Raw genomic sequence first — 26,252 nt, 5'->3', positions numbered from 1 at the left:
AGCTTGAGAAAGACTCACCTTGGGCTGAGCCAAAGCTGCTTTCCCCACACCAACTCATACTGCCAGTGGGGCAGGAGTAAGGAGGATTTGGGGCTGGGACAAGGTACCTCTGGGAAAAATCTTGAAGGATCATTCCTGGGAAGGCACTGGCAGCCTCATGCTGATTTGGATCATGCTGTAAGGTTTGGTTTGCAAGCAAAGTACAGAGGGAAACCCATTTAACAGAACCCCAGAGGAGAACACAGGCACCACAAGGGTTTCTCCTGAAAAAGGATACCTGGAGAAGATACCTGCCCAGGGGAAGGCAGCTCCACTGCCTGTCAAGGTGGACAGTGCCCTGGCACATCTCCCTTGGCTTGTCCCTCAGCCCCAGGTGTGAGTTGTGCAATACAAAAGCTGCTTTTTGAGCAATCAAACAATCACATCCGAACTTTGCGCAAGAGGCTTTTCTGGAAACAACGCAATCGGCAGAAGAAAGAGGCACAAACACCGGCCTTTTCCCCACCCTGCCCAAGGGTTTAAATGCGGGTGTCCCACACGGCCACGCTCGCACCTCTCGGGGACACGGCAGCATGAAGGCGGCGGCCGCCCTGCTCCTGGTGGGGATGCTCATCCTCTGGGCAGAGCTGCCAACAGGTAGGGCATGTCCGAGGGTGAGGCAGGGGAGGAAAAGCTCGGGGGCTGGGAAGGAGCTGTGTTTACACGGATCCCATGGGAGGGGAAGGGGCGTTTGCCGGGCAGCATCTCCTCGCTGCCCCTCGCTGCCCCGGAGCCCACCGGTGCCGTCTCCTGCAGGCAGCGCCTGGTCCTGCCCCCCGGTCCGCTTCACCTGCGCCCTGCACAACCCGCCCAACCAGTGCTTCGTGGACCGGCACTGCCCCCGCGGCAAGAGGTGCTGCCGCACCTTCTGCGGGAGGAAATGCATCTCCAAGCCGCCTGCCATCCCCGTCACCTACGGTAGGAGCTCTGGAGCCCCGGCTGCTCCCGGTGCAGAGCGGGGTGTGATGCTCGGGGCTGTGCCCAGCTGCCAGAGCCCCCGGCGGGCCCCTGGTGGGCAAAGGTGGGCTGGGGTGAACACCAACATCTTCCTTTCTCTCCCTTTGCCAGTGTGAGCTCCGGCTTCCAGGACAGACTGAGGGTCACCTCAGCATTGCCACCCCAGCTCAGCTCCAGGATCACCCTGTGACAGCTGCTGCACTGTGCTCTGTGCCACCCCTTCCCCTCTCCCTGTGCTCCCACCGCTCTTTCAACAAATAAAAGCGGCTTTTCTCAAGGGTGTTTGCGTTGTGTGACTCCTTTCCTCACCTCCTCTCTCCATCCTGGCACACAGTCCCCCTGCTGCTTTCACCCCAGAATTTATTCTGCTGGGGAAAGACGATGAAAACAGCCTGGCTTCGCACCTGCAGTGTGGTTAGGGGCTGGCTTGGGGGAGAAAATCCATCCAGAGGCACACAGCCTCCAGGAGGAGAGAGCAATGGGAAGGGACTGGAGCAAAACATGCCAGGCTGCTTTAGGCAGGCTGCAAGGGACCCTGGAGAGGGTGTGTGTCCTCCAGGCCCTCCCAGCTGCACAGGGCTGTGGGAAGGCACTGACCCTGCCTGCCCAGGGGGCACAGAAGGCAGAGGCTCCCTATGAATACCCTACTTGGGGCTCACCTGGGGAGCAGAGCAGGGAGTTACACACACCCAAACCCCAAATGGTGCTGAGCCTGAGCTGGTGGGGAAAATTCAGCTGAAGAATCTTGCCTGGGAAAGCCTCAAGCCAGGGCAATAAAACCACAGCTCCAAGGAGTTCCTGTAATTTTTGTACAGCTGAGTGCTGGGGGCAAAACTTCAGGAACTGCCAAGAAACATCAGCAGAAGAAAGTGTGCACAGCCTGAGGGAGCTGCTGGCCTCTGTGCATGGCAGAGCCAGGCACTGCCACTGCCCACTGCAGGGCAGAGCATCACCCAGCCTGATGCCCAAAGGGGGCTGCCAGGCTGATGCCAGGCTGGCTGAGAATGCCCCATTCTGCACCAGCCTGGAGGAGGAGGAGGTTGGTCTGTGTGCACACACCGAGGGAGCAGAGAGGAGCTGCTGCTGTGTGGGAGCTGGGCTAACGATCCCCATGGCCAGGCTCGAGCAAAGCAATCTGGAGAGCAGCACCAGCTGGCCAGATCTTAAACTACCCACAAACACAGCGGGGTGAAGGCTCCGGCTGTGAGAATGACACCTTGCATGGTCCATGGGAGATGCTGGGAGCTTCCTGGCCAAGACGGAGGAGAGCATTTGCTGGAGCGAGTCCTTATATGGCCACATCTGAGTGGGTGACCTCTGTGGAGCAGCTAGAAGAAGGCAAGAGTCAGAGATTAATCTGAGAAGGAGGAAGTGCTATGATAAAAACCCCAACTCTTTGCTTCGCCTGGCCACGGGAGGGCAGAGAGAACCGAGAGCTCATGCGGTGCTGGGGAGGCTGAGAGTGCCCGGGGATCGGCAGGGGCAGGCAAAACAAAAACCGGGAGCTCATCAGCCAAACTCGGTGTAAAATCAGACATTGCTTCTGCCCAGGGTAGGGTCCTTGCAGGGGAAAACTCTCCCTGACAGCAGCCCAGCCCTCTGGAAAGGGAGAGCTGTGCCACACAAACCGTGGGCTGGGAGAGGCTGATGAGCTCCAGCGCTCCCAGAGCCATCCCCCGCATCCCAGAGCCATCCTGCATCCCGCATCCCACAGCCATCCCCCGCATCCCACAGCCATCCCTGCATCCCGCAGCCATCCCGCAGCCATCCCACAGCTATCCCACAGCCATCCCTGCATCCCGCAGCCATCCCCTCACATCCCGCAGCCATCCCCGCACATCCCGCAGCCATCCCGCAGCTATCCCACAGCCATCCCTGCATCCCGCAGCCATCCCACAGCTATCCCACAGCCATCCCTGCATCCCGCAGCCATCCCTGCATCCCACAGCTATCCCGCACATCCCGCAGCCATCCCCGCGTCCCGCACGGGGCTGGAGCAGCCGGGGCACAGCAGCCGGACTGCACCTCCCGCGGCCATTAGTCACAGATCACAGCCCTCCTCCTCCTCCATCAGCACCAGCTATTATCAGCTATTAAGCAGGCATTTCCATACAGCTGGCTAATTTGATAATGCCGCAATTATCTTGGTTTGTTAACAAGATTAAATTGCTAATTGGTTTGATTAAGCACAGAGCTGCAGGCGTGGGGTGCCTCTCGGCTGGCCCTGCATAACCTCATGGATGCCGTGCCCAGGGCAGCAGCTCCTCTGCAGGCACGAGGAAATGGCAGGGAGGGTTCATCCTCCCCAAACCTGCTGCCTGAGGCCTCCAGATCTCCCTGTGAGAGGAGCCTCTACCTGCTCTGAGGCAGCTCATGTCACCACTGTCACCCAGCTGCTGGCCCAGAAAGGCAGGAGGAGGTGCTTTGGGCCAGAGGATGCTCTGGGGATGTCAAGTCTGCCTCAGTCCTGCTGCTTTCTGTTTTGGAGCCCTGCAAGTCAGAAATCCCAGGGGCAATGCACCAACTGTGCCTCCACCTGCATCTGTGTCAACAAATCCTCTGCCCATCTCGTCCCAGGCACAGGTCCCTGCCTCCTGCACAGCGTTTCCAGCTTTCACCAGCTCTGCTGGGGAGCCTGGGGAGCTTCCAGCACTGGATCAGGCTCACCTCTACCCCCTCCATGGAGCAGCACCCACCTGGGAGGGGCTGGGCAGTGCACCAGAACACACACAGGTCAGGATCACTGATTGTGACAGGCTCCTGGCAGTGTGCATTGGCTGAAATCCTCGGATTCAGCTCTCTGGGGAGGAAGGAAATTTCCCTCTTTGCCCTAGGTAGGTGCCAGCAAGACAGTGGGAAAAGCAGTGAGTGCTGTGCCAGAGAGATCCCTCCCACATTGCTGTTTGCCCAGGGCCAGAGCAGCCTGGAGAGGATGAAAGGTGTTCATTTTCTCTGCCTGGGGGCTCAGGACTCACTGCTTTTCCTGGGACAGGATCGCCAGGTCTGGTGCTGGGACTGGGGACAAAGGCTCCACTCAAGGGCCCAGCTTTGGGTCAGAAATGTCCATCATGGCACATCACAGCAGCAGCCACACTGCAGGGCAGGCTGCTGGTCTGGTTTACTCCATCCTCCCTCAAAGCAAAGGTTTTCAGGCCAGTCACTTTTGGCCAATTCCCAAAGGAAACACCCAACACTCCCCAGCATCCCAGGGCATGGAATCCAGAGTGTCTCCCTAGGGATCCACCAGCACCACTGAGCATCCTTGCTCCACGCAAAGCCCTTTGCTCCACTCTGAAATGTGCACAGGACAGAGGGTGGAGAAGTCAAGTTTCACCCACAGCACTGCAGAACATCTTTAATATTTCCTTGGAGCCTCCCCCTGCATGTGTTATGGTCTGGCTCAGAAGACTGGGTGGCTGGGGTCTGAATACAGAACAGTTTGGTGCTCAATGGTGATGTGAGACCTTTTCAAGAGATGATTCAAACCAGCCTAATAAGAATTACTACAGCTTTGACAGCCTTTGAAAGGGGAGGGTTATTTAGCTAGCCTGGCCTAGGAGTGGGGATCTGTAGTCCCAGCAGGATCTCAGCAATCACATTAGTTCCAGAGGAGAAAATACCCTGGGCAGAGCAGATCCACTCAGCAGCAGCTCTGCCCATGGTCAGGAGCTGTGCACAGCCCTCATCATTCCTGCTGAGGAGCAGCAATGTTCCAGGAGGGAAAAGGAGTCAATAGCACCCTGCTCCCCACCATAAAATAGATAGATACACACCTCTGCAGAAAAACAAACCATCCTCACAGTTAAAGGTCAACAAATGTACAAATTCACTCTGTGCTTTTCTTTGGGATGGTTTATACAAACTCAGCTCCTCACCTGGACCCTCTCCAGAGGTAGGGAGAGAGGTCTGGGCCAGAGCTGTCTCACACCAGCTGATGCTCTCTAGCATTCCCTTTCTGAAGGCCCAGGGCTGCTTTGTCTGACATGGCCAGGACACAACAGTAACCTTTCCCAGTGCCCTCCCACCTTCTCCCGTGAGCAGCAGCACAGCACAGCAGCTCCCACTGTGCTGGCAGGACAGAGGGGACCTGGAATTGTGCAGTGGAGGGAGGCAGTGTCTGCCTGCAGGGCACGTTTGGGAGCAGGGCTGGAAGCTGTCTGTCACAGACATCTGTTCATGAAAATCCTTTCCTTAGGATTTTTCCTCCTGAGAAGCTGAGAGGCTCCAGGAATAAAATGTAAACAATGATTTTCTGCTGCTGTGGAATGCAACAAGTGCATCTGTGATTGGCCCACCTTGGATGTTTATGATTAATGGCCAATCACAGCCCAGCTGGCTCAGCTCTCTGTCCGAGCCACAAATCTTTGTTATTCATTCCTTTCTATTCTATTCTCAGCCAGCCTTCTGAGAACCTTTCTTTTATTCTTTTAGTATAGTTTTAATGTAATACATGCCATAAAAATAATAAATCAAGCCTTCTGAAACATGGAGTCAAATCCTTGTCCCTTCCCTCATTCTGGGCCCCTTCCGAACACTGTCACAAGCTGTCCCCTCTGCCTGGCTGTGGCACATCAGCCCAGCTGTGCACGGCCCAGCCCTGCAGGGTGGGAAGCCCCCAGGGATGGAGCCAGGGCTGAGGGATGCCAGAGCAGCCCTCTGTTGTGATTTCTCCTGCCTAAAGTGCTGCCAAGGCTCTCACAAGCTGCTTGTGACAAAGGCCTCCAGTCTGGCAGGGAACAGCTCTGCCTGCCCCAGCCAAGAGGCAGCAGAGCTGTGCTGAGCTGCTTGGCTCCATCCCCTCCATCCCACCAGGAATCCTCAGCAGGCTGCTCTTTGCTGCAGCTGCACGAGGCTGTGCACACCCAGGAAGCCTTTCAGATGCTGGCAGGACTTCCCTGAGCCAGGCAGCCAAAAGGAAGGCAAGAAAAGGTGAGGCACTGACAGCACCCTGTAGCTGAGGGAGATCCCTACATGCCAGCAATCCTTTTCCCCATGCTGAAAGAGAGGAAAGGAGACATCTCCTTCCTCTGCAGCAAGCCACACTGCATGAAGACACACGTGAGAGCTCAGCAGGAGGCTGGCAGTGGCACAGGCAGGGCAGCTGGGCCTCCTGGTGTCCCATGGCAGCTGGGCTCCATCATCCCTGCCCTCTCTGCAGGCCCATCTCCCAGCAGGGCTCTCCCTCCACAGCCCCTCAGAGAGGCTGATGGCTGTGCTCAGCCAAGCAGCTGGGATGTTCCACAAATAACAGCTCTGGCAGAGGCTGCTGAGGCACTCTGAGGCTCACATGAAGCAGTTTGCAGGGAGGAAAGCAGCTCCCACAGATGCCAGCCCTGCACCAGGCCCTGCTCATCACGCATCAAACTGCAGCACAGATCCCACCTTGAGGCCCACACACGGCCAGAAACTCACCATGACTCCCAAATCCAGCAGCACAGGAGCAAAGGTACCTGCACACCCCTCCCAGACAGGGCAGAGAGCCAGCTGGAACCAGTGCATCCCTACAGCCAAGTGCTCAGGAAGAGGAGGGTGGGTGTTCATGCTGTAGGGCAGCCCAACAAGCTTCCCTCTCTCTCCCCAGCTCCAGCCACAGAGGGGAATCCATTTCCCAGCTCCTCAGGTCCCACCAGCAGCGTTGCAAGGGGGAATTCCTGTCTCTTCAGGCCTGCCTGTGCCAAGGCACACACAGATGCTCCTTTCCCTGACACTATGTAGGTTAATAACATGCAATGTGATGGCAAGACGCAGGGAACTGCAATGCAATGTCAATATTTAGCTTTTACACATTTGGCTAATTAGGAAGCAACCTGTGATTCCCTGAGAAGGAGGCAGGGCTGCTTCAGCCCCTCCCTCCCTCCCTCCCTTTCTGTACATTCCCCGTTCGGATGGGATCAGCGTCAGCTCCCTATTTCTGGCAAAAAGAAACGGTCGCAAGCGGTCTGTCCCAAAATGCTGTTCCCAGGCAGTGGATGTCAGAAACCATTATACTAAATAAAGCTTCATGAATGATTCATGAGGCTGGATTTCACATTAATCAGGGAGAGATGGGCAGAGCAGCAGAGCATCACAGCCCGCCCTGCACAGCCAGGGGAACGGGAGGCTTTGGACCTCCAAGGCACAGATCAGAGATGTGGTGCCAATCAGAGGAGCAGCCTGGTCTCAGCATGATCAGAGCCTGACCCAGCAGAGGCTGGAAGAGGCAGCAGACTGCTGCCCAAGTGCCCAAATACCTTTCTGCTTCAGGGACTGCTGTGACTGGATCGTGTTAATGAGCCCAGGGCTGCTGCTCCGAGCATCCCAAGATGCTCCACTGCTTTCTGCAGGAGCTTGGGAATCCTGCACTGACTCCCTGGCTCTGTGCATGATGGCCTCTAAAAATAGAAAAATGCTTCCCTGAAATGTCATCAGGAGGCTCTTTCCAGGGCTCAGGATGCCTGGTGCCATGGTGCATCCCAGCAAGCCAACAGGCTTCTTGTTGGGACACAAGTGCTACTTCCACTGCTCCAAGAGTTTGGAAAGAAGGTAGATGTGTTCTCTCTTGGTACCTGAAGAGGCAAGCCCTGAACTCTGTCAGGATCAATTAAATAATGAGGGGTGCCCTCAACATTGCAGCTGGTGGAAGAAGGTAATGAAAGGTGGAATCCTGTGTGCATATTGCAGGAGCAAGTGCCTGTGTCTCCCCCAGCCAGCAAGCTCTCATCCACCTGCATCCTGCATCCTTGATTTCTCCTCTGCTGCTTGCTCATACATTCCTGGTAAAAAAAAACAAAACCCAAAACTACAAAAATCCAATGCCAAGCAGGATGGCTGTACAGCAGGGAGAAACCCACAGCCAGCATAGCAAACCTGGGCTCAGACATGGAGACAGCAGTGATTCTCCATGCAGCAGCAGAGGAATATCTATCAGGAGACTCAGGAGCTGTCAGACACCCTGCTCCCCCTCTGCAGCCTTCCAGGGCTGGCAGTGAGTCACCACAGAACCACAGAACCACAGAACCATGGCATGGCTGATCCACTGCCAAGGGCACCTGGGGGGCTTGGGGGTCCCCTGCCAGTCTGGCCCCCAGAGGCACCCTGCAGCCCTGGGTGTCACAGCACCCCTCTCCCCAGTGCTCCAGCATCTCCATCCCCACATCCTCCTCCTTGGACTGAGGGTCCTGCCCATGCTGGGGTGATGTCTGAAGATGTGTCATCACAGCTGAGCAGAGACTGAAGAGCCCCAAACCCAGTGACCACTCTCTGTCTGCAGCTCTGGTGCAGAGGTTTGCTGCCTCTGCTTCCACCAGTGCAAGGCCCTCACCTGGGTTTGCTGTGGGATGAAGTTATCCACAGGATCAGATAGATCTTGGGGAAATCACCCTTTAATTGACCCCCTTATTTCATGAAAAGACTGATTTCCAATTTGCCTAAATTATAAGGCATTTCCATGTGCAGTGCAGCACAGGGGCAGGTGGGGACCTCCCTGCTCCACCCAGCCTGGCCCTGCTGGCAGCCATCAGAGGCCACCTCTGGCTCCCTCCATGGCCATGGCCTTGGCTGTGCTCAGCTATCAAAAGGAAAACACAGGGCAAGTGTCCTCACTGCACAAGCCTGCAGAGAGTCAAATTCAGCTGCACTCTTGGTTACTTCCATCATTTGACCTTCACTATTATAAGATTTAATTGCAGTTAAAGTTGTGCTTCCATCTTCACCTGTCTCTCTCCTGGCAGAGATTCCAAGTGAGCCCATGCTGCCTGTGCAAGCATGGCTGTGATCACTGGGTTTTGTAGTTTCTCTGTACTGGTGAATGAAGTGTGACCAGACTGACCCTGACGCCAAAGATGGGTATCAGGGAACAGAGCAAGTCTTGCCCTCAACCTCTCCTGTGACACCATGCTGCCCTTCTGCCAGCATCCCTACCTCTGGCAGCTTCTAGCCTTGCTGGGAATGGTCTTGGCCCATGGGAAGCCTTGGCCTGAGATGCTCCAGGTTAATGATGAGACTGGGAAGAGCCTTTGTTTTTGATGAATTCAGTTTTTAATGTGTCCTGGGTGTTGGAGGATGGTGAGACAACCTGGAGCAGAGGGGATGCAGCACATGGAGATTGCAGGCTGCTGTAAGATGGAGGCAATCCATATGCTCAAGGCATGTGGTTAACTCGCCAGACAGTAAATCAGTGCTCTGAAATGCCTGACCTTACACTGCAGCATCTCCCTGCTCCCTCAGCAGGGGCTCTCCATCTCTATAAAAAATAGCCACTGCATTGGTACAACTCTCCAGATTCTCTCACGTTTCCTGTTAGACTTTCAAAGTCCAAACACAAGTCAAGGTCTCCAGCAAGTTCAGTGAATGTCCATTAATCTCTCCTGGCTCAGGCACCCCGTCAGCTCAGTAAACCCCAAGTCCAGAAGAGTTCCAGGCTGTCAGAGGGATGGGCTGTTGCAGGCCATGTCTGTCCCAGGTCTGCTGCAGAGGGATTCCAACAAATCCCCTTTCTGCTGGGGGCTGGATATGCAGGTGTATCCAAGGTCTCCAGAGACTGAATGAAGCTGGTTAATTAATTTCCAGCATGGAGCAGGCTGATATCCCCCTGTCAGCAGCATCTACAGACACCCAGTGGCTCTGGGAGGAAGATGAGGATGGTAGGGATGGAATCCTATGGAGTTCTTTTCTCCTCCTGCTCAGAGGATGCTGCCATCGCAGCTCGCTTTCCCTCCTGCCCCCCCATGAACTGGCTCCAGGGAGAGGCATGGAAACTGGGACAGTTGACAGCACAAGAATGGGAGCAGCCAATGGCATGGGAAGGAAAAGCCCAAGCCCCTCCAGCTGGATCAACCCCCTCCCATAGCTCGGGGAACAAACGCACCAGCGAGCACAGAAACCACCAGGAAATAACAGCATTAAGGAAAACCCGTGTATTTAGTATTAAATCTTTGCCACTGAGAAACACAAGACCAGGCTTTAGCGTCTGCCCTAATTTAGCTCTTTCCCTCTGGAAAGGACTATTTGTGAAAAGCTTTGTGCTCATGTCCCTGGCATTAATCAGCCCCTGTCAGCCTCCAGCTCCACGGATCCCCCTGCACTCGCAGGTGCACTGCTCTATCCCACCCTCCCACGTGGCAGGTACCCAGCGGCTCCAGCCTTTCACAACAGATATCCAAGGGGCTCAAAAGTGCCTGAAGATTTTTCTTTTAATTAGAAGAGCTCTGGAGACATGCTATATTCATATGTATTTCCTGCTATTTTTTTTTAATTTATTGCTACATCAGCTATTAAAAAAAAAAAAAGGCAAAAAGAAGAAAGGAAGGGAGCTGCCACAAGCTGAGCGCCTTTTAGGATGAGTCACTGCATCACTGAAATGGCTGCTGGCTTCAGACTCACCCTGCCTCTACGATTTGCTTCCAGACTGCAGAAGAGACCACGGCAAGAGGTTTTGCCCCTGTGCCCATGTGGAGGATTTGCTGTGGGGTTATTGATATAATCCACCCCAGCCTTTGGCAGGTGGAGATTCGCCTTCCTCAAGAGAGGAAGATGGGGGGAGACATGAAAGGAAGAGATGGCGAGGCATTTCCAGCTGACCTGATTTTCTGCTTCTTCCCATCTCCACATCACTGCTGGTTAGCTCAGGACTGGCAGCAGGGGCACGGGGCTGGCCTGTGCCATGGAGAGCTGTGCTTTACCAGGGCCATCGCAAACACAGCTGTGCCAAGGAACAGCCCTTACACCTCAATTCACTGGAAAACAGCCTTAAAGTGGGAGTCTCCCTTTCCTGCCACAGCTTGCCAGTGTCAGTGTGAAGGCAGGCCAACAGGCTCTGGCTGGCTCGTGGCAGAGTCAGACCTTTTGCCTCTGAATTTGTGGGGAAAAGAGAAAAGTCACCTCAGGTGCCATTGATACAGCAGCCTAAGTCGCCTCTGAAGGATGCTGTGATGCCAGCACAAACCTGCACGGGGCCTCTGCAGCCTGGGACATGAACTTCCCTTCTCTGCAGTTGCTTCCAGCCAGAGCCTTGAGCTGCAGCAGGAGATGTGGAGGTGTCTCCTCTCCGTGTCTCTCCAGCTCCTTCTCAGGGTGATCCCTTCAGTCTGGGGGCAATAAGGACAGAGCCCTGTCAACTCCTTTCCCACTCATGATTCAGCTCCTCCACACGGCCCAGGGACACTCAGCAAACCTCCTTGAACTGGGAGAGCTGATTTTGGGGGGACAGGGCTGAGGTCTGCTCTGTAGTAGAGCATAAACAGGGCTCTGGTGCAGACACAAAGTGCCAGATGGAGTGGACGCCCTTGCAGCGCCAGGCACAGCTCCTTCCCTGAAAAATGGCTGGATGAGAACTATTTTCAGAAGGGAAAAGAAAATTCACCCTGATCACCATATGTCAGTGACAGGCAGAGAAAACCCCACGTGGGAGCCAGCCCTCCTCCTACCCTGTGGGCTGCACCCTGCTGGGGCTCAGCACCCACCGTCAGCCAGGCTCGCAGCTGCCTGGAGCAGACAAAGATGGGCATGTTTATCTTGCAGCTTCCAGGGATGCTCAGCCATCTCTAATTGCCATAAAAATAAATGCTTTTTGCTTCATATCACAGAACAGAGGAATTTCCCTCTGTCTTTTTTTTTTTTTCTTTTTTCTTTTTTTCCTCTTTTCTGAGGCCTCCCTCAAAGTCATCCCTTCCCCCTCCCTCCGCTGCCTCCTTGCCATGTAAACAAGCACAGGCACACACAGTCTGACACATCACACACATGGAGACACGCTGATGGCCCTGCAGCGGCCAGCTCTGCCTGGCACAGGGACAGGACTGGCAGCACACGCGGAAGGCGGGCGTGCGGGCAGGGGGAAGGATGCTCGCCACCAAAAAGAGCTCTCAGTCCGCTTCGTGCAAGCCTGGAGGAGGCTGAGAGCCCTCAGGCTCCAGCCCCTCGGGCTATAATCAGCGAGACGATGGAAGGGATGCAGAGGGTGCTGCGAAGTCTCGCCCCGTGCGAGCCGCCCGTGTGACACAGCTGCTCTGTGCTGGCTGCCGGAGCAATGAGCCATCGCTGCGGGGACATGCAGCCCCGGCCGTCACCCTGGGAAGGTCCCTTTCCCATGCTGTCCTTCCCATCCCTCTGCTCCAGCGGCTGATTTCGGGGGCGCTTGGTGCGCTGTGTGGGGATGGCCCCGGGCGGCTCGCTGACCTGAAAGCAGCGTGTGCCATGCCCGGGGCTCGCTCGCCTTCTCCCACCTCCCAGAGAGCCTTTGGAGAGACACCGAGGAGCTCGGCAAGCCAGGGCAGCGCTTCCCCGCGGGGCTGCCCCGCTGCCCCGCACACTCCCAGCTCCAAGGAGCACGATGGAGATGGATCGCACGGAGGGCGACTGCGAGGGCAGGGGGGCATCGTGTGCCCGGCGAGGGGCGGCAGCGCTGCCCGGGCCCTGCTCGGCCTGAACGGGCACGGCACAGCACAGCCCGGCCCTGCCGGCTGCGGGGGCTCAGCCCCAAGGGCAGCGCTCGCAAAGACCTGGGGTAGCCCAGGGCCGGGTGAGACGGGCACCCCCAGCGCGGCTGGCACAGCCATCCTGTGAGCTCTCCAGCTTCCAAGGCACTTCTAGCAGGTAAGACTTCAGGAATGCCAGGGGTACCCTCGCCTGCTCCAGATTCCCGATTCGGTTCCGTGGCAGGGGACACCGCCAGCCTCGCACGGAGCTGTGCGGACCTGCCAGCCGGTTTCGCCAAATTCATCTCGCGGGTCTCGTCCGATGGGTTCTCCTCGGGCACCCTCAGCCCTGTCCCCTATACAGAGCTGGGCAGGAGCTGGCGGGAGGCAGAGGCAGCCACGAACCGGGCACCGGCGGTCTGGAACCGGGGACTGGGAACCGGGAATCGGGAATCGCGCTCTCCCCGCCTGCTCCCGCGCCGCGGCGCCGGCGGGCGGGCGGAGGGCGGCACCGGGAAGGGCGGCGGGCGGGACCCCGGCCCCGCGGAGCTGCTGCCGCCGCCGCCGGCCCCGCAGGGCTCGGGCTCCGCGCCGGGCGCGCTCGCTGCGGCGGGGGCGGCGCCGAGGCAGGTGAGCGGCGGCGCGGGGCCGGGCTCGGCAGCGGGATGCTGCGGGCTCCGCCAGCGCGGGGACCGCGGCACCGGCACCCGGGGCGGGCGGGGACGAGGGCAGCGGCATCCCGGGGCGGGGTGGGGACCCGCGGCATCTGCATCCCGGGGAGCGGCAGGCACCAGCATCCCGGGGACCCGCGGCGCTGGCATCCCGGGGCGCGGCGAGGACCCTAAGATCGGTAACACAGGGACCGGGGCACCGGCAACCCGAGTACCCGGGGTACCAGAACCCCCGGGCATTGCAGGGGTCAGCAGCCTGGGGTGCGTCGGGGACTCGGGGCATTGGCAACCCGGGGTGAGAGGGCAGCCGGAGCAGCGGCATGCAGGGATGAGCGGGGAAGCGAGGCACAGACATCCCGGGGTAAGCGGGGAGCCGCCGTGCCAGCATCCACGCCCCGGGATGCTGCTGGGTGCCGGGGCGCAGGGACACTCCTCCCCGTGCCTCTGCGGGCGGGTGTAGGGGAGTCCCTGGCCCCGGAGCCTGCCTTCCCCGGGGGCTGCATTCCCCCTCCCCGGGGAAGGGAGCACGGAGGTCCCTCTGGAGAGCTGTGCACGCTCAGCGTGAGACCCGGGATGGGAGGCTGGCACAGCGCTGGTCTGTTGGTAGTCACCCTCTCCCGCACCCGAGGCGAGCAGGGAGTCCCCCGTCAGCTCCATCTCCAGCCCTGAGCATTCTGGTGGCCTCTCAGCATAGAGCAGCAGCTCGTGTTCTGCCTGCAGGGAGCAGCCAGCAGTGGGAACCCCCTTCCATTCTCCCCTCTGCCTGCCTGGCAAACCCCCGCACCGCCCAAGGCAGGGCTTGGACCTGAGCATCTTCAAGCCGATGAGCACAGAGACGCTCAGCAATGGGGATGGGGCTCTGCAGGGGCAATTTTGGACGACCAGAAGGCAGATGTCTCCCCAGTCCTGCCCCAGCATGTGGGGACACCACCCTGCAGGAGCTGGGACGCCCCCCAGCCCCATGGGCCCCCTCAGGTACTCAGCAGGGGACTCCCAGTCCTACCCTGGTCTCATGGATATCTTGCACAGGATCTCCTCAGTGGTCTGCAGCCACCAGCCCTGCACACCTGGGACATGCACGGCCCCAAGCCCCGGGTGACAGGGCATTTAGGGTAGGCTACAGGCAAAGGATAAGAGGTTCCTCCTCCTCCTCTACGCATTTCTAATGGCTCCTTTGAGACAAGCCACACGACTCCCTGCTGGGAAGCCTCGCTGAGCTGTAAGTACAGGGTTTTTTATTTGGGCTGTTAATCTAAATCCATTGTACCTGGTTGGAAAAGACCCTGTGTGCAATGCTCCCTGCACTTGCTGCATCCTCACTTGAATGTCTATCAGCACCTTCCTTCCCACTCCCCTGAGTTCCCTCTGCCAGGTAGAATAAATATACATAACTTCCATTTGAAAGCCTTTGAGAAAAAAAAAATATGTTGTCAAGGGAAACTCTTCTAGCATTTCTTATAGACATGCTTGATGTGTTTTATATTTTATTTTTACTGTCATAAATGCATATAGCAGGGATTTTATTTTCTCCACAAGATAGATATTAATTTGAACGCCCAACACCCAGCTCACTGGGCTTGTGTAATTCTGACGGTTGTCTCAAAATAGCTTACAATATATTTCAACATCTATCAGAAAGAGACTGGCTTGATCTGTTCCCTTTTTCCAATCATTCATGGAAATTTTGGGTCAACTAAAGGAAAATTTTGCAAATTCACTTTCTCCCAGACAGACACATTTGTATTCTCTGTCCATCGTGCTTTTAAATAAAAATCACCCGAGCTTCCAAAGTGAGCTTCTGTTTCCCAGCTGATTCCCCTGCAAATGTGAATGGGGTGCACGCTTTGATGGTCCAACAGGGGAGATCACACTGGGTCCCAGTTCAAAGCCCAGTTCTCTTCTAAAGCTGAGTTTAGCTGCTTGTGGAACAAATAGGCAAGAGAGTTATAAAACTATTAATTGCTGCTTTAGATTCCTAGATGAAAGCTGTATGTGGGCAGAAATAATTTGGTCTATTCATAAGCGAACATCATAAAGGAACATCTCTGCAGCTCGTGACCCTTCTCCTCAGGCTGCTTCCAGTGCAGGAGGGATGGAGGGATTTCCCTGGGATATAAAGCTTGCAGGGTCCTGACACCCACCTTTTAATTTTGAGCTGGGAGAGAGGTAGGAGCTATCCCCTTCTGGCTGTCTGGGTTTGGCACGTCTCACCCAGAGCCACAGCTGTGCTCTGGGGATGGTCCTGCTGAGCTGGAGCAATGCTTCAGGCTCGTCCTGCCATCCTGGGCTGTCCTGTGCCCTAGCCCAGCCCCCAAGCCACCTTGCCTTTGATTTTGGTGGCCTGACCTTTCAGAGAGGCTGCTCTATAGGGAGGGTGCAGAGAGAGTCTGAGGCTGGTTTGGGATCAGCTGGATCCCACAGATGCACCTCCAGGGCCCCCCATCTGTGCATGTGTGCTTACAGCCTGAATGCATGAGCATCCTTCTGGAAGGAACCTGGATTAGTCATCCCTACCCCACAGATGGGCTGTGTGATGTCTTCTCTGGAAAAGCTAATCTGACACTGAAATTCCAATTTATCCCTGAAAGAAGGGTTTACACCCCTTCTTCTCCCTTGCTTTTGGCTTAAGCATTAAAAATGGATCCTTCTCCTTCTTGCCTCCCGCTTGAAAGGCAAGGCATGGAGTCCATTAAGCTCTGAGGTTTATCACCAGCTGGTTGCCTCCTCCAGACGTGGTGTGATGGAAGTGCTGCTTGTGGTGCAAAGCTGTGTCTTTAAGGAGCCCCGGGCTGGGAGATGCAGTGGAGTTCACAGATGCCTTTGCCAGGCTGTTTCACACAAATCTGGCATTTCCTGTACCCACAGCCATGCTAAGCTTAAAAACACCTCCGGGGCTCAACCATGGCTCCATTACCTGTTCCTCTGCAGCTCTGCCCTGCAGGTTTAGAGGTGACAGTGTCCCCCAGGTCCCTCCCAGTCTGACAGATCTTTTACACCGAGGTTCTCAGACTGGAAAGCAGGCAGAGCCCTGGTGTTTGCCCCAAAAATCCTGTGAGATGGCTGCTGAGGAAGAACTCACAGGACTCCCCTGGGTGTTGCGACCCACCTCATGTCCCTGACCTGGCCTTGGCCCTTGGTGTGACACCAGGCTGTTCTCTGTGGGGTCTGCTGGCACCTCAGCATCACTGCAGGGGCCGCAGCCTTTTTATCCTCAGCTCCTGCTGTCTGTTTGTGCCCTCTGTCCCTGTGGCCCCTAAAAGCTTGGAAAATTCTGTGGGTGACATAAGACAGGAAAAAATGTAATTCCTTCACCAAGAGAGCAAAGCAGTGTCCCTCAAATCCCCCGACTTCATGCCAGGAGCAGGGAGATCCCATGAGTACAGGGCTGCTCCATGTCCTCTGGTTGTTTTGATGAATAAGGCAGGTGGAAAAATCTGGCTTCAAGGTGGTGCATAAAGATCATGATGCTTTTTATTTGCCTTTTTGCTCTAAATTTCTCATCAAGACAGGTAAATGCATCTGCATCTGGGAATGCTTCTCTTTCTTTGATGCTTTAACTGTTTCTCATTGGAAAATAGAATTTCTGCTGCACAAAAAAGCCCAGCTCCCTGAAACTTATAAATCCCTAAAATGCAATAGAAATCAAAACTCTGGGTTTTTATTTCCCCATCGACATAAAGATTTTATTCAGTCATCAATGATTCTGAATCATGTTTTTGTTATGTTTCAACATAATCAAAATAATCTTAATATTTTACATGGCAGAACACACAAGAGGAAACAAAACAGGCAGATGAATTGTTTTGACACTTCTTCCTCTCAAATTGTCCTTAAAACCGACACCTTCTGTGACAATACTTTGATTTTGGCAAAACTGCCTGTGCTGCTTGAAGGATTGCACCATCTAAGGACTTTTTGACCAGGTCTAATTAGTAGTGTGGGTAGTGGGGCTACAAAGCACTTTGGCAGAATCACAGCAGTGGTGATTGGACAAGATCTAATTCTTCCTCCGGGAGGCTCTTTGGGGAATAAATCTTCTCTTCAGTGACTAATTACCTGTTTGAAGAAGGAGAGCCCCATGGGTGAGGTGCTGGAGGTGAATTAAACTGCCTTCCTTAGGCCATTAACAACCTGCAGAGGGAGAAACTTTAGCAGGTAAAAAAGCAAGGAAAAGTTTCACATGAGAAAATCATTGGCTTTTCTTTTTTTTTAGCTTCCATACCACAGGAGAACAGCAGTCTAAAGCTGTTTTTTTCCCCTTCTCTCTCCTTGGTCCTCACTTCTCAAAATGCAAACATCCCTCCTCATTCCCCAGGGTGCTTCTGCCAGGAGCACCCCTCCAGCCCTGCTGTCTCATCCACAGGTGGAACCCGCTCCTGCTCTGCTGATCATGGTCAACAAGACCTTAAACTACTGGGGTCCCAGTTTTGAGGAGGACGTTATCAACATCAACGTGGGCGGTCTGCGGCGGCGGCTGAGCTCCAGTGCACTCTCCAAGTTCCCCGACACGCGCCTGGGCCGGCTGCTCTCCTGTGACTCGGAGGAGTCCATCCTGCAGCTCTGCGATGACTACGACGTGAGCGCCAGGGAGTTCTACTTCGACAGAAACCCCGGCTTCTTCCTCTACGTCCTCCACTTCTACCAGACGGGCAAGCTGCACGTCATGGAGGAGCTGTGCGTCTTCTCCTTCTGCCAGGAGATCGAGTACTGGGGCATCAACGAGTTCTTCCTGGACTCCTGCTGCAGCTACCGCTACCACGAGCGCAAGCTGGAGAGCCGGCACCACAACTGGGATGAGGAGAGCGAGGTGAGCAGCGTGGACACGTCCCCTGATGAGATCTCTGACATCAACCACGACCTGCTGCGCTACAGCACCCTGCGCTGCGGCAACCTGCGCAAGCGCCTCTGGCTCACCATGGAGAACCCCGGCTACTCCATCCCCAGCAAGCTCTTCAGCTTTGTGTCCATCAGCGTGGTGCTGGTGTCCATAGCCACCATGTGCATCCACAGCATGCCAGAGTACCAGGAGGTGGATGAGAGTGGCAACGTGCTCGATGAACCAATCCTGCACAAGCTGGAGTATTTCTGCATCTCCTGGTTCACCTTCGAAGTGTCCTCCCGCCTCCTGCTCTCACCCAACCCCAGGAAGTTCTTCAAGCACCCACTGAACCTGATTGACATTGTGTCAGTGTTGCCCTTCTACTTCACCCTCCTGGTGGACGTGACCATGGGCAGTGACTCGGAGCTGGGCAACCTGGGCAAGGTGGTGCAGGTGTTTCGGCTCATGAGGATATTCCGGGTGCTGAAGCTGGCTCGGCACTCCACTGGACTCAGGTCACTGGGGGCCACCTTGAAGGTAAACTGGCTCTCTATCTCCTTGCCTACTCCTTTAGTCTAGTGCCTGGTAGGGCTGAGAGTGACCTGCTAAGCAGGTAGCAGGCCAGCCAGCAGCTGCTGGGTCTGCCAGCACCAGTGTGAGTGGCTCGGGGCTGCTCCTGACCCCATTCTGGGAAAAGGGGAACCCTCCTAAGGGCATGCTGCCAGCTGACCAGAGGCCAGTGTCCAACCCCTGGTGTCTTTTCATTTAGGGAAACAGAAATCCTGGTCCAGCTGAGTTGATACTTGAATGCTTCAGGATGCAGTGAGGTTGGGACAGGCACAAAGCAGCAATAGAAAAGCAATGGGTGAATCTCATGGTGCGAGACAACCAGCCACAGGCAGGGTCTATGCCCTCAGCAGAGCCTGGGTTTCCAGCAGCTGCCCCTCAGTGTGATGGAAACCTTGGCATGCAGGGCTGGGGGAAGCTGGTCCCAGGACCATGTGGTCCTCAGGAGGAAGGTGTGGAGGAAATGCTGAGCAAGTGGAGGACCAGGATTCAGGTATACCTAGAAGTGGCATCCCTGCAGGTCTGGTGAGAGGGTCCACATCCCCCATAACAAGCTCCAAGACTGTGTTTTTCCAGACCCCCACCCACAGCACCTCTGGCCTCTTCAGACAGACCAAGGGCAACTTGAAATCTGTCCTGCAATTGTCACTATCCTGGTGCTGCAGCCAGACCTCCATCACTGCAGCTCAGTGGTGAAGCAGGAGAGCTTCCACACCCAGTGTGGCTCTGCTCACCCCCACCATCTCTCCCCTCCATCCTCCTCCAGCTGAGAGCCATGCTCCTGAATCTGGGGAGAAGGAAACTCATCTCCTGTGCTTACACAGAAAATCCAGCCTGCTGCAGAGGCCAATTAAACTCAGCCTTTAATTGTCCCTGGTTCTTGGTGATTGCATCAACAGGAATCCTAAAGCTGGTCCTTGAGCCTGCTCAGAGTGACACATGCTCCCAATGCCCCACCACACATGGAGCTGATGCTGGGCATGGGGGGATGATCACCAGGGCAAACATTGCCTCTTCTTGGGCCAATTGCACAAATATCCCCGTGCTTTACCCCCTTCAAACAACTGGTGTACCACATGAATGGCCAATCTTTGTAACAGAGCCTGAAATTCAACCAAAGGGCCACTCTCCTCCCACTCAGTGCCTGGCATGGGAGGGAGCTGCAGCTCCTAGTGCTGCTCCCTGTGAAGGGCCATGTCAGGGATGAGTAGCTGGGGACACCGTGTTTTTGCTGCTGCAGCAGTGGCAGGGCTGGCATGGGGTGTGCTGGCCTTGGCTGCTGGGGTTGGACCCGTTCCCATGGCTGAGTCACGGAGGAAAGCAACCACTGAGTGTCAATGGGGTGAGGATGGGCAGCAGGAAAGGTCTCCTGCCAGCTTCTGCTCTGATGCAGGATCAGCGCTGCCCAGAACTAATCTTGCAGAGCCCACAGAGCATCAAAATATTCCTGGCATCCTCAAAACCTGCTGAAAACAGGGTCCAGGGTGGGTTGCTTGAAATGAAGATGCCTGAAGTCCTACCTGCATCACACTTGCTTCTGAACACTCACCTTGAAAGGGCACTGACAAGTGACAGACTCAGGTAAAACCACTGGTGAAATTTAAGTAAACTTGCACAGGTGGAAAGGGCTCCCTAAGTCCTGCTGGTGCTCCATCCAAGCATGAACACCACCTTTCAGCAGAGCAGGCACTGATGGACTCATGTGCACATTACTAAGCAGTACAGGAGGTCTGGGGAGCCGGCAGCATCGCGGCTCTGGCTTCTGACGAGCGGCTGATTCACCCAGTGACGTGCTGGAAAGTGCCCCTTCCCGGGGACTCCACAGCCAGCTCTAAATGGGGATGAGCAAAGACACAAATCTGATGCAGCAGCTTGGCATTGTGATTTAGTGGGCACATAAATTACAACGTCTTGTTAATCATAATTTACTTCCTATTGCGAGAGCAGAGAGCAGGAGCAGAGCAGTGGAGGCTGTTCACAGCCAGGAAGGGGGAGCGATGGCTCTGGCAAGCTGAATGATTGCTCCCCTGCCTCCAGAGTGCTAGCAGAGGGAATTCTGCCATTTGTGCATTGTAAACCCTGAACAGCCCTCAGACTGCTTGGGGCTTGATCCACAGCGTGTTTAATTTGAGGAGAGGCTTCCTACATGTCTCTGCTCTTCCTCCCCACCATGCCTGACATCCTTTAATGCTATTGCAGCTCTGTGGTGTGGGTTTGGATCCCCTTTCCCACTGGTTGTTGATAGATGTTGGTCCCTGGGTAATTACAGCACATACAGGGATCTTCAGGAGTTGCTGTCTGTCCCCTCAGGGACCTAAATACATAAAGAGGTCGGAACTCTGCACATTCCCTGTCACCCTGCTGTCACTACCATGGGCTATCTTTGCTCGGTCTCCACACCGCTATTTCTAGCAAGACTCAAAGTGGGCTCTTCCATTCCAATTCTTCTGCTGTGCTGGAGGAAAGATGTGCATTTGGCAGGAAGCTGCTTGGAGGGCTTTTTGCTGGAGTTTTTTATTACCTAGCATTGCCTCCCCCAAGGCTGGCTGCTTGCTAAGCCTGCAACCCACCCAAACCCTGGTTAAAACAGCATCCTACCCAAACCCTATCCAAGCCTGCATCCCACCCAGTCCTTGGCTAAACCTGCATTCCATCTGAACCCTGGCTGAGCCTGCATCCCACTCAAACCATGGCTAAAACTCCATCCCAGCCAAACTCCACCTGCCTTCCCCCTCAATCAATGAGCAAAACAGAAGTTTTGCAGATAAAGGGCTGCAAATAGATGGCAGCCAGTGCCTGAGGATCAGCTGGGAGGTTTCTGGAGCCTTCCCTGTGCTGCAAACTCTGACCCTGCATGTAAATTGAAGCAGCAGGAGCTGTGGAGCTGCCTGACTTCCCCTTTACCTTCCCCTTCCAACACATCCCAGGGCCAGAAGTGATACTCTTTAAAAATGCATGAGGTTATTTGGTGCTGCTGGTCCCCAGCTGGGATGTGCAGACCTGCTGTTAACTTCCAGCCAGGTCATTCTTAGCCAAGTGATATACCCTTGGCTCTGAGCTGTTTGTCCTCCTCATGGAGCTCCCCTGGCACTGCTATAGGTGAGGGAGGAGAAAGGGAGGAGAAGGAGGAGGAAGGGGAGGAAGAGTAGGTTATTTGGTATTACTGGCATTATCTGAGCAGATTTTGCCAGCTGTCTAAGCAAAGTCTCCTCATTCACTGCCATGAATCCACCTCCTTTTAAGTCTCACCCTGACCACAGAAGCGTTTTCCCACATCTGCTGCTGTTTGCTTTGCTCAAATGTTGTTTCCTTTAGCTGTTATGTGGTCTCCAATAAAGCATTCTCTGCTTGTTAGGACACTGGGAAAAAAAATCCCCACAAACAGAGCTCTGCTTTCCTTTCCCCAAAAGATGAAGAGCAAGCTGGCAGGTCAGTGGGCAGAAATATCCAAAAAATTCACTTATGGCAGTCAAGAAGTGTGATTGCACAAAGCCATGCTGGTAGGATGGTGGTGTCCCCTGGCAGTCCCTTCCTGGCATCACTTGCTGCCTGGTCCTCCAGCTGCCCACTGCCTGTTCCCCCTGGGCTTCTGGCACAGGTTTATACTTTGTTCAAATATTAGGAATATAAAAAGAAAGATCACAGCACGAAGGTTTTAGGTTGAAACCAGAGAAATGATGTCTTCTTCAAGGAGTGTTGCATACCACTGCCATCAGAGCTGGTGTCCCATGGCTCTATTCCCACCAAGGCTCCCAAATCCCTTGGGCTGTATCTCATCAAGGTGGGCCTTGCAGCACCCTGTAGGATGGCTGCTAAGACCAGCCCATGCTGACACTGGATGGGTCCCTGATGACCAGGGATGTTTAGTTTTGTGTCAGCTCTGATGTGATGTTTGTAACAAAGGGTTTCACAAATGCTGAGGCTCAGTGATGTGGGGGTACAGGAGGGACCCTGGGGCTCAGGGGTCCCCAGGGAGCCTGGGCTGAGAGCTGGGTAAGAGCTGAGCAAGAGCTGAGCTGAGCCTGCAGCAGAGACCATGTCCTCCCTGCGAGCAGTGCCAGCGACTCAGGAAGGTACAAATTGCTTCTTTTAGTGGCTGCTATTAGGTGGTTTCTGGGGACCTGCCAAGATAAAAGGAAAATGTGCTAAATATTGTTAGCTGAGATCAGGCCAGAGTGAGTGCTGGAGGCAGGGGAGCAGCTTCTGATGGGGATCCCTGGCTGGGGAGCCCAGATCTGTCTTCTCACAGCCTGGTGGAGTGCAGAGAAGCAGCTGTGGGTGCCAGGAACCATTCCCGGCTGCACCACTTGCTCCAGGTGAGAGCCACTCCTGCTCCACCCTAGCCCACCCCTGGAGCAGGGCATCCCACAGCAGGGGTGGATGGAGGCACTGGGATCCCTGTGGAGGAGTGCAGGGAGTCTGTGCAGGGCTGTGTTTGCACTGTGGGATCCCTGTGTCCTGATCAATGTGGGATCCCCGTGTCCTGATCACTGTGGGATCTCTGCGTCCTGATCACTGTGGGATCCCTGTGTCCTGATCAATGTGGGATCCCTGTGTCCTGATCACTGTGGGATCTCTGCGTCCAGATCACTGTGGGATCTCTGCGTCCTGATCAATGTGGGATCTCTGCGTCCTGATCACTGTGGGATCTCTGTGTCCTGGTCAATGTCCCTCACTGACCAAGGCTCTGCTTTGCCTTCCAGCACAGCTACAGGGAGGTGGGGATCCTGCTGCTCTACCTGGCTGTGGGGGTCTCTGTGTTCTCTGGCGTGGCCTACACTGCTGAGAAGGAGGAGGACGTCGGCTTCGACACCATCCCGGCGTGCTGGTGGTGGGGCACGGTCAGCATGACCACCGTGGGCTACGGGGACGTGGTGCCCGTCACCGTGGCGGGCAAGCTGGCGGCCTCGGGCTGCATCCTGGGGGGCATCCTGGTCGTGGCACTGCCCATCACCATCATCTTCAACAAGTTCTCCCACTTCTACCGCAAGCAGAAGGCGCTGGAGGCGGCCGTGAGGAACAGCGGCAAGAAGGAGCCTGAGGAGGGCGGCAGCGACTCTGAGGCCCTGAGCGAGACCTCCCTGGACAGGCCCAGCCCCGAGCGCCGGGGCCTCACCCCCGGGGCCCAGCCCAGCCCCTGAGCCCTGGGGCATGTGGGAACTGCTGGGACCCACCCGGGACCTGGTGGGGCCCACCTGGGGCACCTAGGACATGTGGGACCCACCTGGGACATGTGGGACCTGCTGGGGACCCACCTGGGGTCCGTGGGACATGTGGTACCTATCTGGGGCACTCGGGACCTGCTGGGACCCACCTGGGGCACATGGGACCTGCTGGGGACCCACCTGGGGCACTCAGGACCTGCTGGGACCCACCTGGGGCACTCAGGACCTGCTGGGGACCCACCTGGGGCCCGTGGGACATGTGGTACCTACCTGGGGCACATGGGACCTGCTGGAAACCACCTGGGGCACTCAGGACCTGCTGGGACCCACCTGGGGCATGTGGGACCTGCTGGGACCCACCTGGGGCTCTCGGGACCTGCTGGGGACCACCTGGGACACTGGGACCCACCTGGGGCACATGGGACCTGCTGGGGACCACCTGGGGCCTGTGGGACATGTGGGACCCACCTGGGGCACATGGGACCTGCTCACAGTGAGCACACCATGGTGGAGGAGCCATGGCTGGCATCACCCTGTGAAGGACAGGAGGGGTTGGAGGAGATGCCCAGTGGGTGCTGGCTGCTTCCAGACCCTGTGCCTGCCTGGATGTGTCTCAGCCTCCACCTTGCTCATCCGTGGCTGCAAAGGGAGGTTGTAGTGCTGGATATACCCCTGCCAGAAAGGGAGGCTGAAAATAAGAAATGCAAGTGACTCCTGATCAGGCACTGCCCCAGGTGTATGGAGAGGGATTTTCCTCTGCCCTAGTGTTTTGTATTGCCCAGGGTGAGGTTAAATAGCTCAAGGATGAGGCAGCCCTCAACAGGGTGGCAGCCCTTACAGATCTGTGCTGTGTTCACAACTTGTCCTACCCCCAGCAGGAAACAGGCTCAAAAGGCTCAAAAGGCAAGGGGCTGGGAATGAGCCTGTATGGGAGGAGAGGCAGTGTCCAGCTCAGGGTGAGCCCCATGGGAGTGCGATGGACTGAACCCCAGCTTCTTCCCATTGCTGGGATTTATCTGCTCTCCTGCACTGTCCCTGCCGGGACCTGCAGGGATCTGGGGCTGTGCTGGGAGCGTGGCACAGCTGGGAGCACTGCCCACACGTGGGCAGGGACACTGCCCACACACCTGGGGGTGGCCAGGAGGGCAGAAGGAGCACTCAACTCTGAGGCAGCACAGTCAAAGGGGTCGGGCTGGGGGAGCTGAGGAGCCAATCCCAGTGGGGCTGTCCCCCAAGCCCTGGTCTCCCTCACCACAGCCCCTAGCCTGGCTGTGTCCTGCCTCTTCCCTCCCTGTCTCAGGGCCAGGAGGGCTGTAAGGAGGGGGTCACACTGCCCAGGTGTCCTCACAGGGAGCTGAGCCCCACAAGTGTTGCTGCACTCACCTTCCCCCTGCAGGGAGAGAGATGGGGCAGAGGGGACCTTGCACTGCTTTTGTCACCACGGCCTCTGAGCCCCTCACAGCCAGGCAGGGAGGCCAGCCTGGAACACAAACCCCTTCCTGCCTGGACCCCAGCCCACGTTAGCACCTTCAGGGCACAGCATTAATTCCCTACAGAGCTTTTCCTCTCCCTCCCTCCTGTAGTCTGTTCGGAAATTGTACAGCTCAGAGGAGTGCACCCAGCAATGCCTGTTTCAACAGGAGAAACGTGCATCCCACAATCCCAAAGCACCTCAAACACACTTTAAAGGCTATAGGATGACCCCAGGTACCTGGATCATGGCTTTGCTGCTGCTTTCCTGGCTGGTTTTCAGCACAGCTCTATTTGCTGGTGCTGGCTCTGCCTGTAGCCATCTGCTGGTCACGGGCAAGGAAAGACAACACTGGTGCAGGTCCAGCCTTTCTAAGCCCAGTGGGACCCAGGGAGGGTCCCCAAGGAATGGTGGGGTGGGATGGGAGGGTGCTCATGCTTCTGGCATCATCAAGTCTTCCAGTACCAACTCCATGGTCCTCTCTGTGCTTATTCCTGCTGGGAGCTGGGACTGGGGAGCAGCACCCTCTGCTCCAACCAGCTCCTGCTGCACTGTTACTTGAATACAGGAAGGAGTTTCCCCTCCTCAACATCAATATTCCAGTAGCAAAATGTATTCAAATGTGAAGAGTAAATTATATCTATTAATGAAAAAGCATTATGCAAATAATTAGGAGCATGTAAATTAATTTTCTATCTATGCATGGGATGCATACTGTATATTTTATTAAAGACCTCAATGACCTGCTGTGGATGCTGGTTTGTGTTTTGTGGCAGCTGGATGTGCTCATGCAGGGTGGGATGCTGCTGGGATGCTGGATGCTCTCTAGCTGACAGCTGTCCTCATGCCTGGACATCCTGGTGCTGTCTGTGGCTCTCTGATGCTCTGAAATGAGGGGGGTTCTGGGGTTCTCTAGGCTGTTGCTCTGCAGGGGCTGGCTGGGGAGGCCACCACTGCTCTCCCTGTCTGCTGGGCATGATGGGGTAAAACCAGTTCAATCTTTATTCTTTTGAGAGCTTTTGTCTCTCAAAAAAGACAAAAAAAATTTAAAAATTAACAAAAAATTAAAAATCCACATTCTGCTAAACATTCCAAGGCAAAAGCTGCCCTACCTTGGGGGCTATAAGTAAGGTAGGATGTGTGAGCCCCTCTGGCACATCAGAGAGGGCTGGG

The 26,252-nt window shown here is 55.6% G+C and overlaps 2 protein-coding genes across 5 annotated transcripts; both read left to right on the top strand.

Annotated features, from left to right (window-relative positions):
• The first annotated feature begins 523 nt into the window (after positions 1-523).
• LOC135456451 (caltrin-like protein 2) lies at positions 524-1,264 on the top strand. Its single transcript, XM_064730301.1, has 3 exons — positions 524-636; positions 796-957; positions 1,108-1,264. Exons 1-3 carry the CDS (start codon positions 573-575, stop codon positions 1,110-1,112), a joined length of 231 nt encoding a protein of 76 aa, XP_064586371.1. The 5' UTR covers positions 524-572; the 3' UTR covers positions 1,113-1,264.
• Positions 1,265-11,770: 10,506 nt separating this feature from the next.
• On the top strand, positions 11,771-25,826 carry KCNS1 (potassium voltage-gated channel modifier subfamily S member 1). 4 transcript variants are annotated; one of them, XM_064729944.1, is made up of 4 exons: positions 13,104-13,236; positions 14,087-14,276; positions 17,421-18,413; positions 23,147-25,826. In XM_064729944.1, exons 3-4 carry the CDS (start codon positions 17,448-17,450, stop codon positions 23,582-23,584), a joined length of 1,404 nt encoding a protein of 467 aa, XP_064586014.1. In that variant the 5' UTR covers positions 13,104-13,236; positions 14,087-14,276; positions 17,421-17,447; the 3' UTR covers positions 23,585-25,826. The 4 variants fall into 4 exon arrangements, with proteins under 4 accessions (XP_064586015.1, XP_064586017.1, XP_064586014.1 ...); XM_064729945.1 differs by lacking the exons at positions 13,104-13,236; positions 14,087-14,276 and adding an exon at positions 11,771-12,564; XM_064729947.1 differs by lacking the exons at positions 13,104-13,236; positions 14,087-14,276 and adding an exon at positions 12,922-13,016.
• Positions 25,827-26,252: the final 426 nt, after the last annotated feature.

Source organism: Zonotrichia leucophrys, chromosome 20, assembly GCF_028769735.1.
Source record: "Zonotrichia leucophrys gambelii isolate GWCS_2022_RI chromosome 20, RI_Zleu_2.0, whole genome shotgun sequence".
Taxonomy (NCBI): domain Eukaryota; kingdom Metazoa; phylum Chordata; class Aves; order Passeriformes; family Passerellidae; genus Zonotrichia; species Zonotrichia leucophrys.
Note: the sequence above shows the minus strand (reverse complement) of the source record. Positions and strands in the feature narration are given on the sequence as shown.

Bases quoted from the DNA above. Each gene is read 5' to 3' on its own strand.
- LOC135456451 (XM_064730301.1), top strand. From the start codon at position 573: ATGAAGGCGGCGGCCGCCCTGCTCCTGGTGGGGATGCTCATCCTCTGG. The intron at 637-795 runs GTAGGGCATGTC...CGTCTCCTGCAG, and splicing joins CTGGGCAGAGCTGCCAACAG to GCAGCGCCTGGTCCTGCCCC.
- KCNS1 (XM_064729945.1), top strand. From the start codon at position 17,448: ATGGTCAACAAGACCTTAAACTACTGGGGTCCCAGTTTTGAGGAGGAC. The intron at 18,414-23,146 runs GTAAACTGGCTC...TTTGCCTTCCAG, and splicing joins CACTGGGGGCCACCTTGAAG to CACAGCTACAGGGAGGTGGG.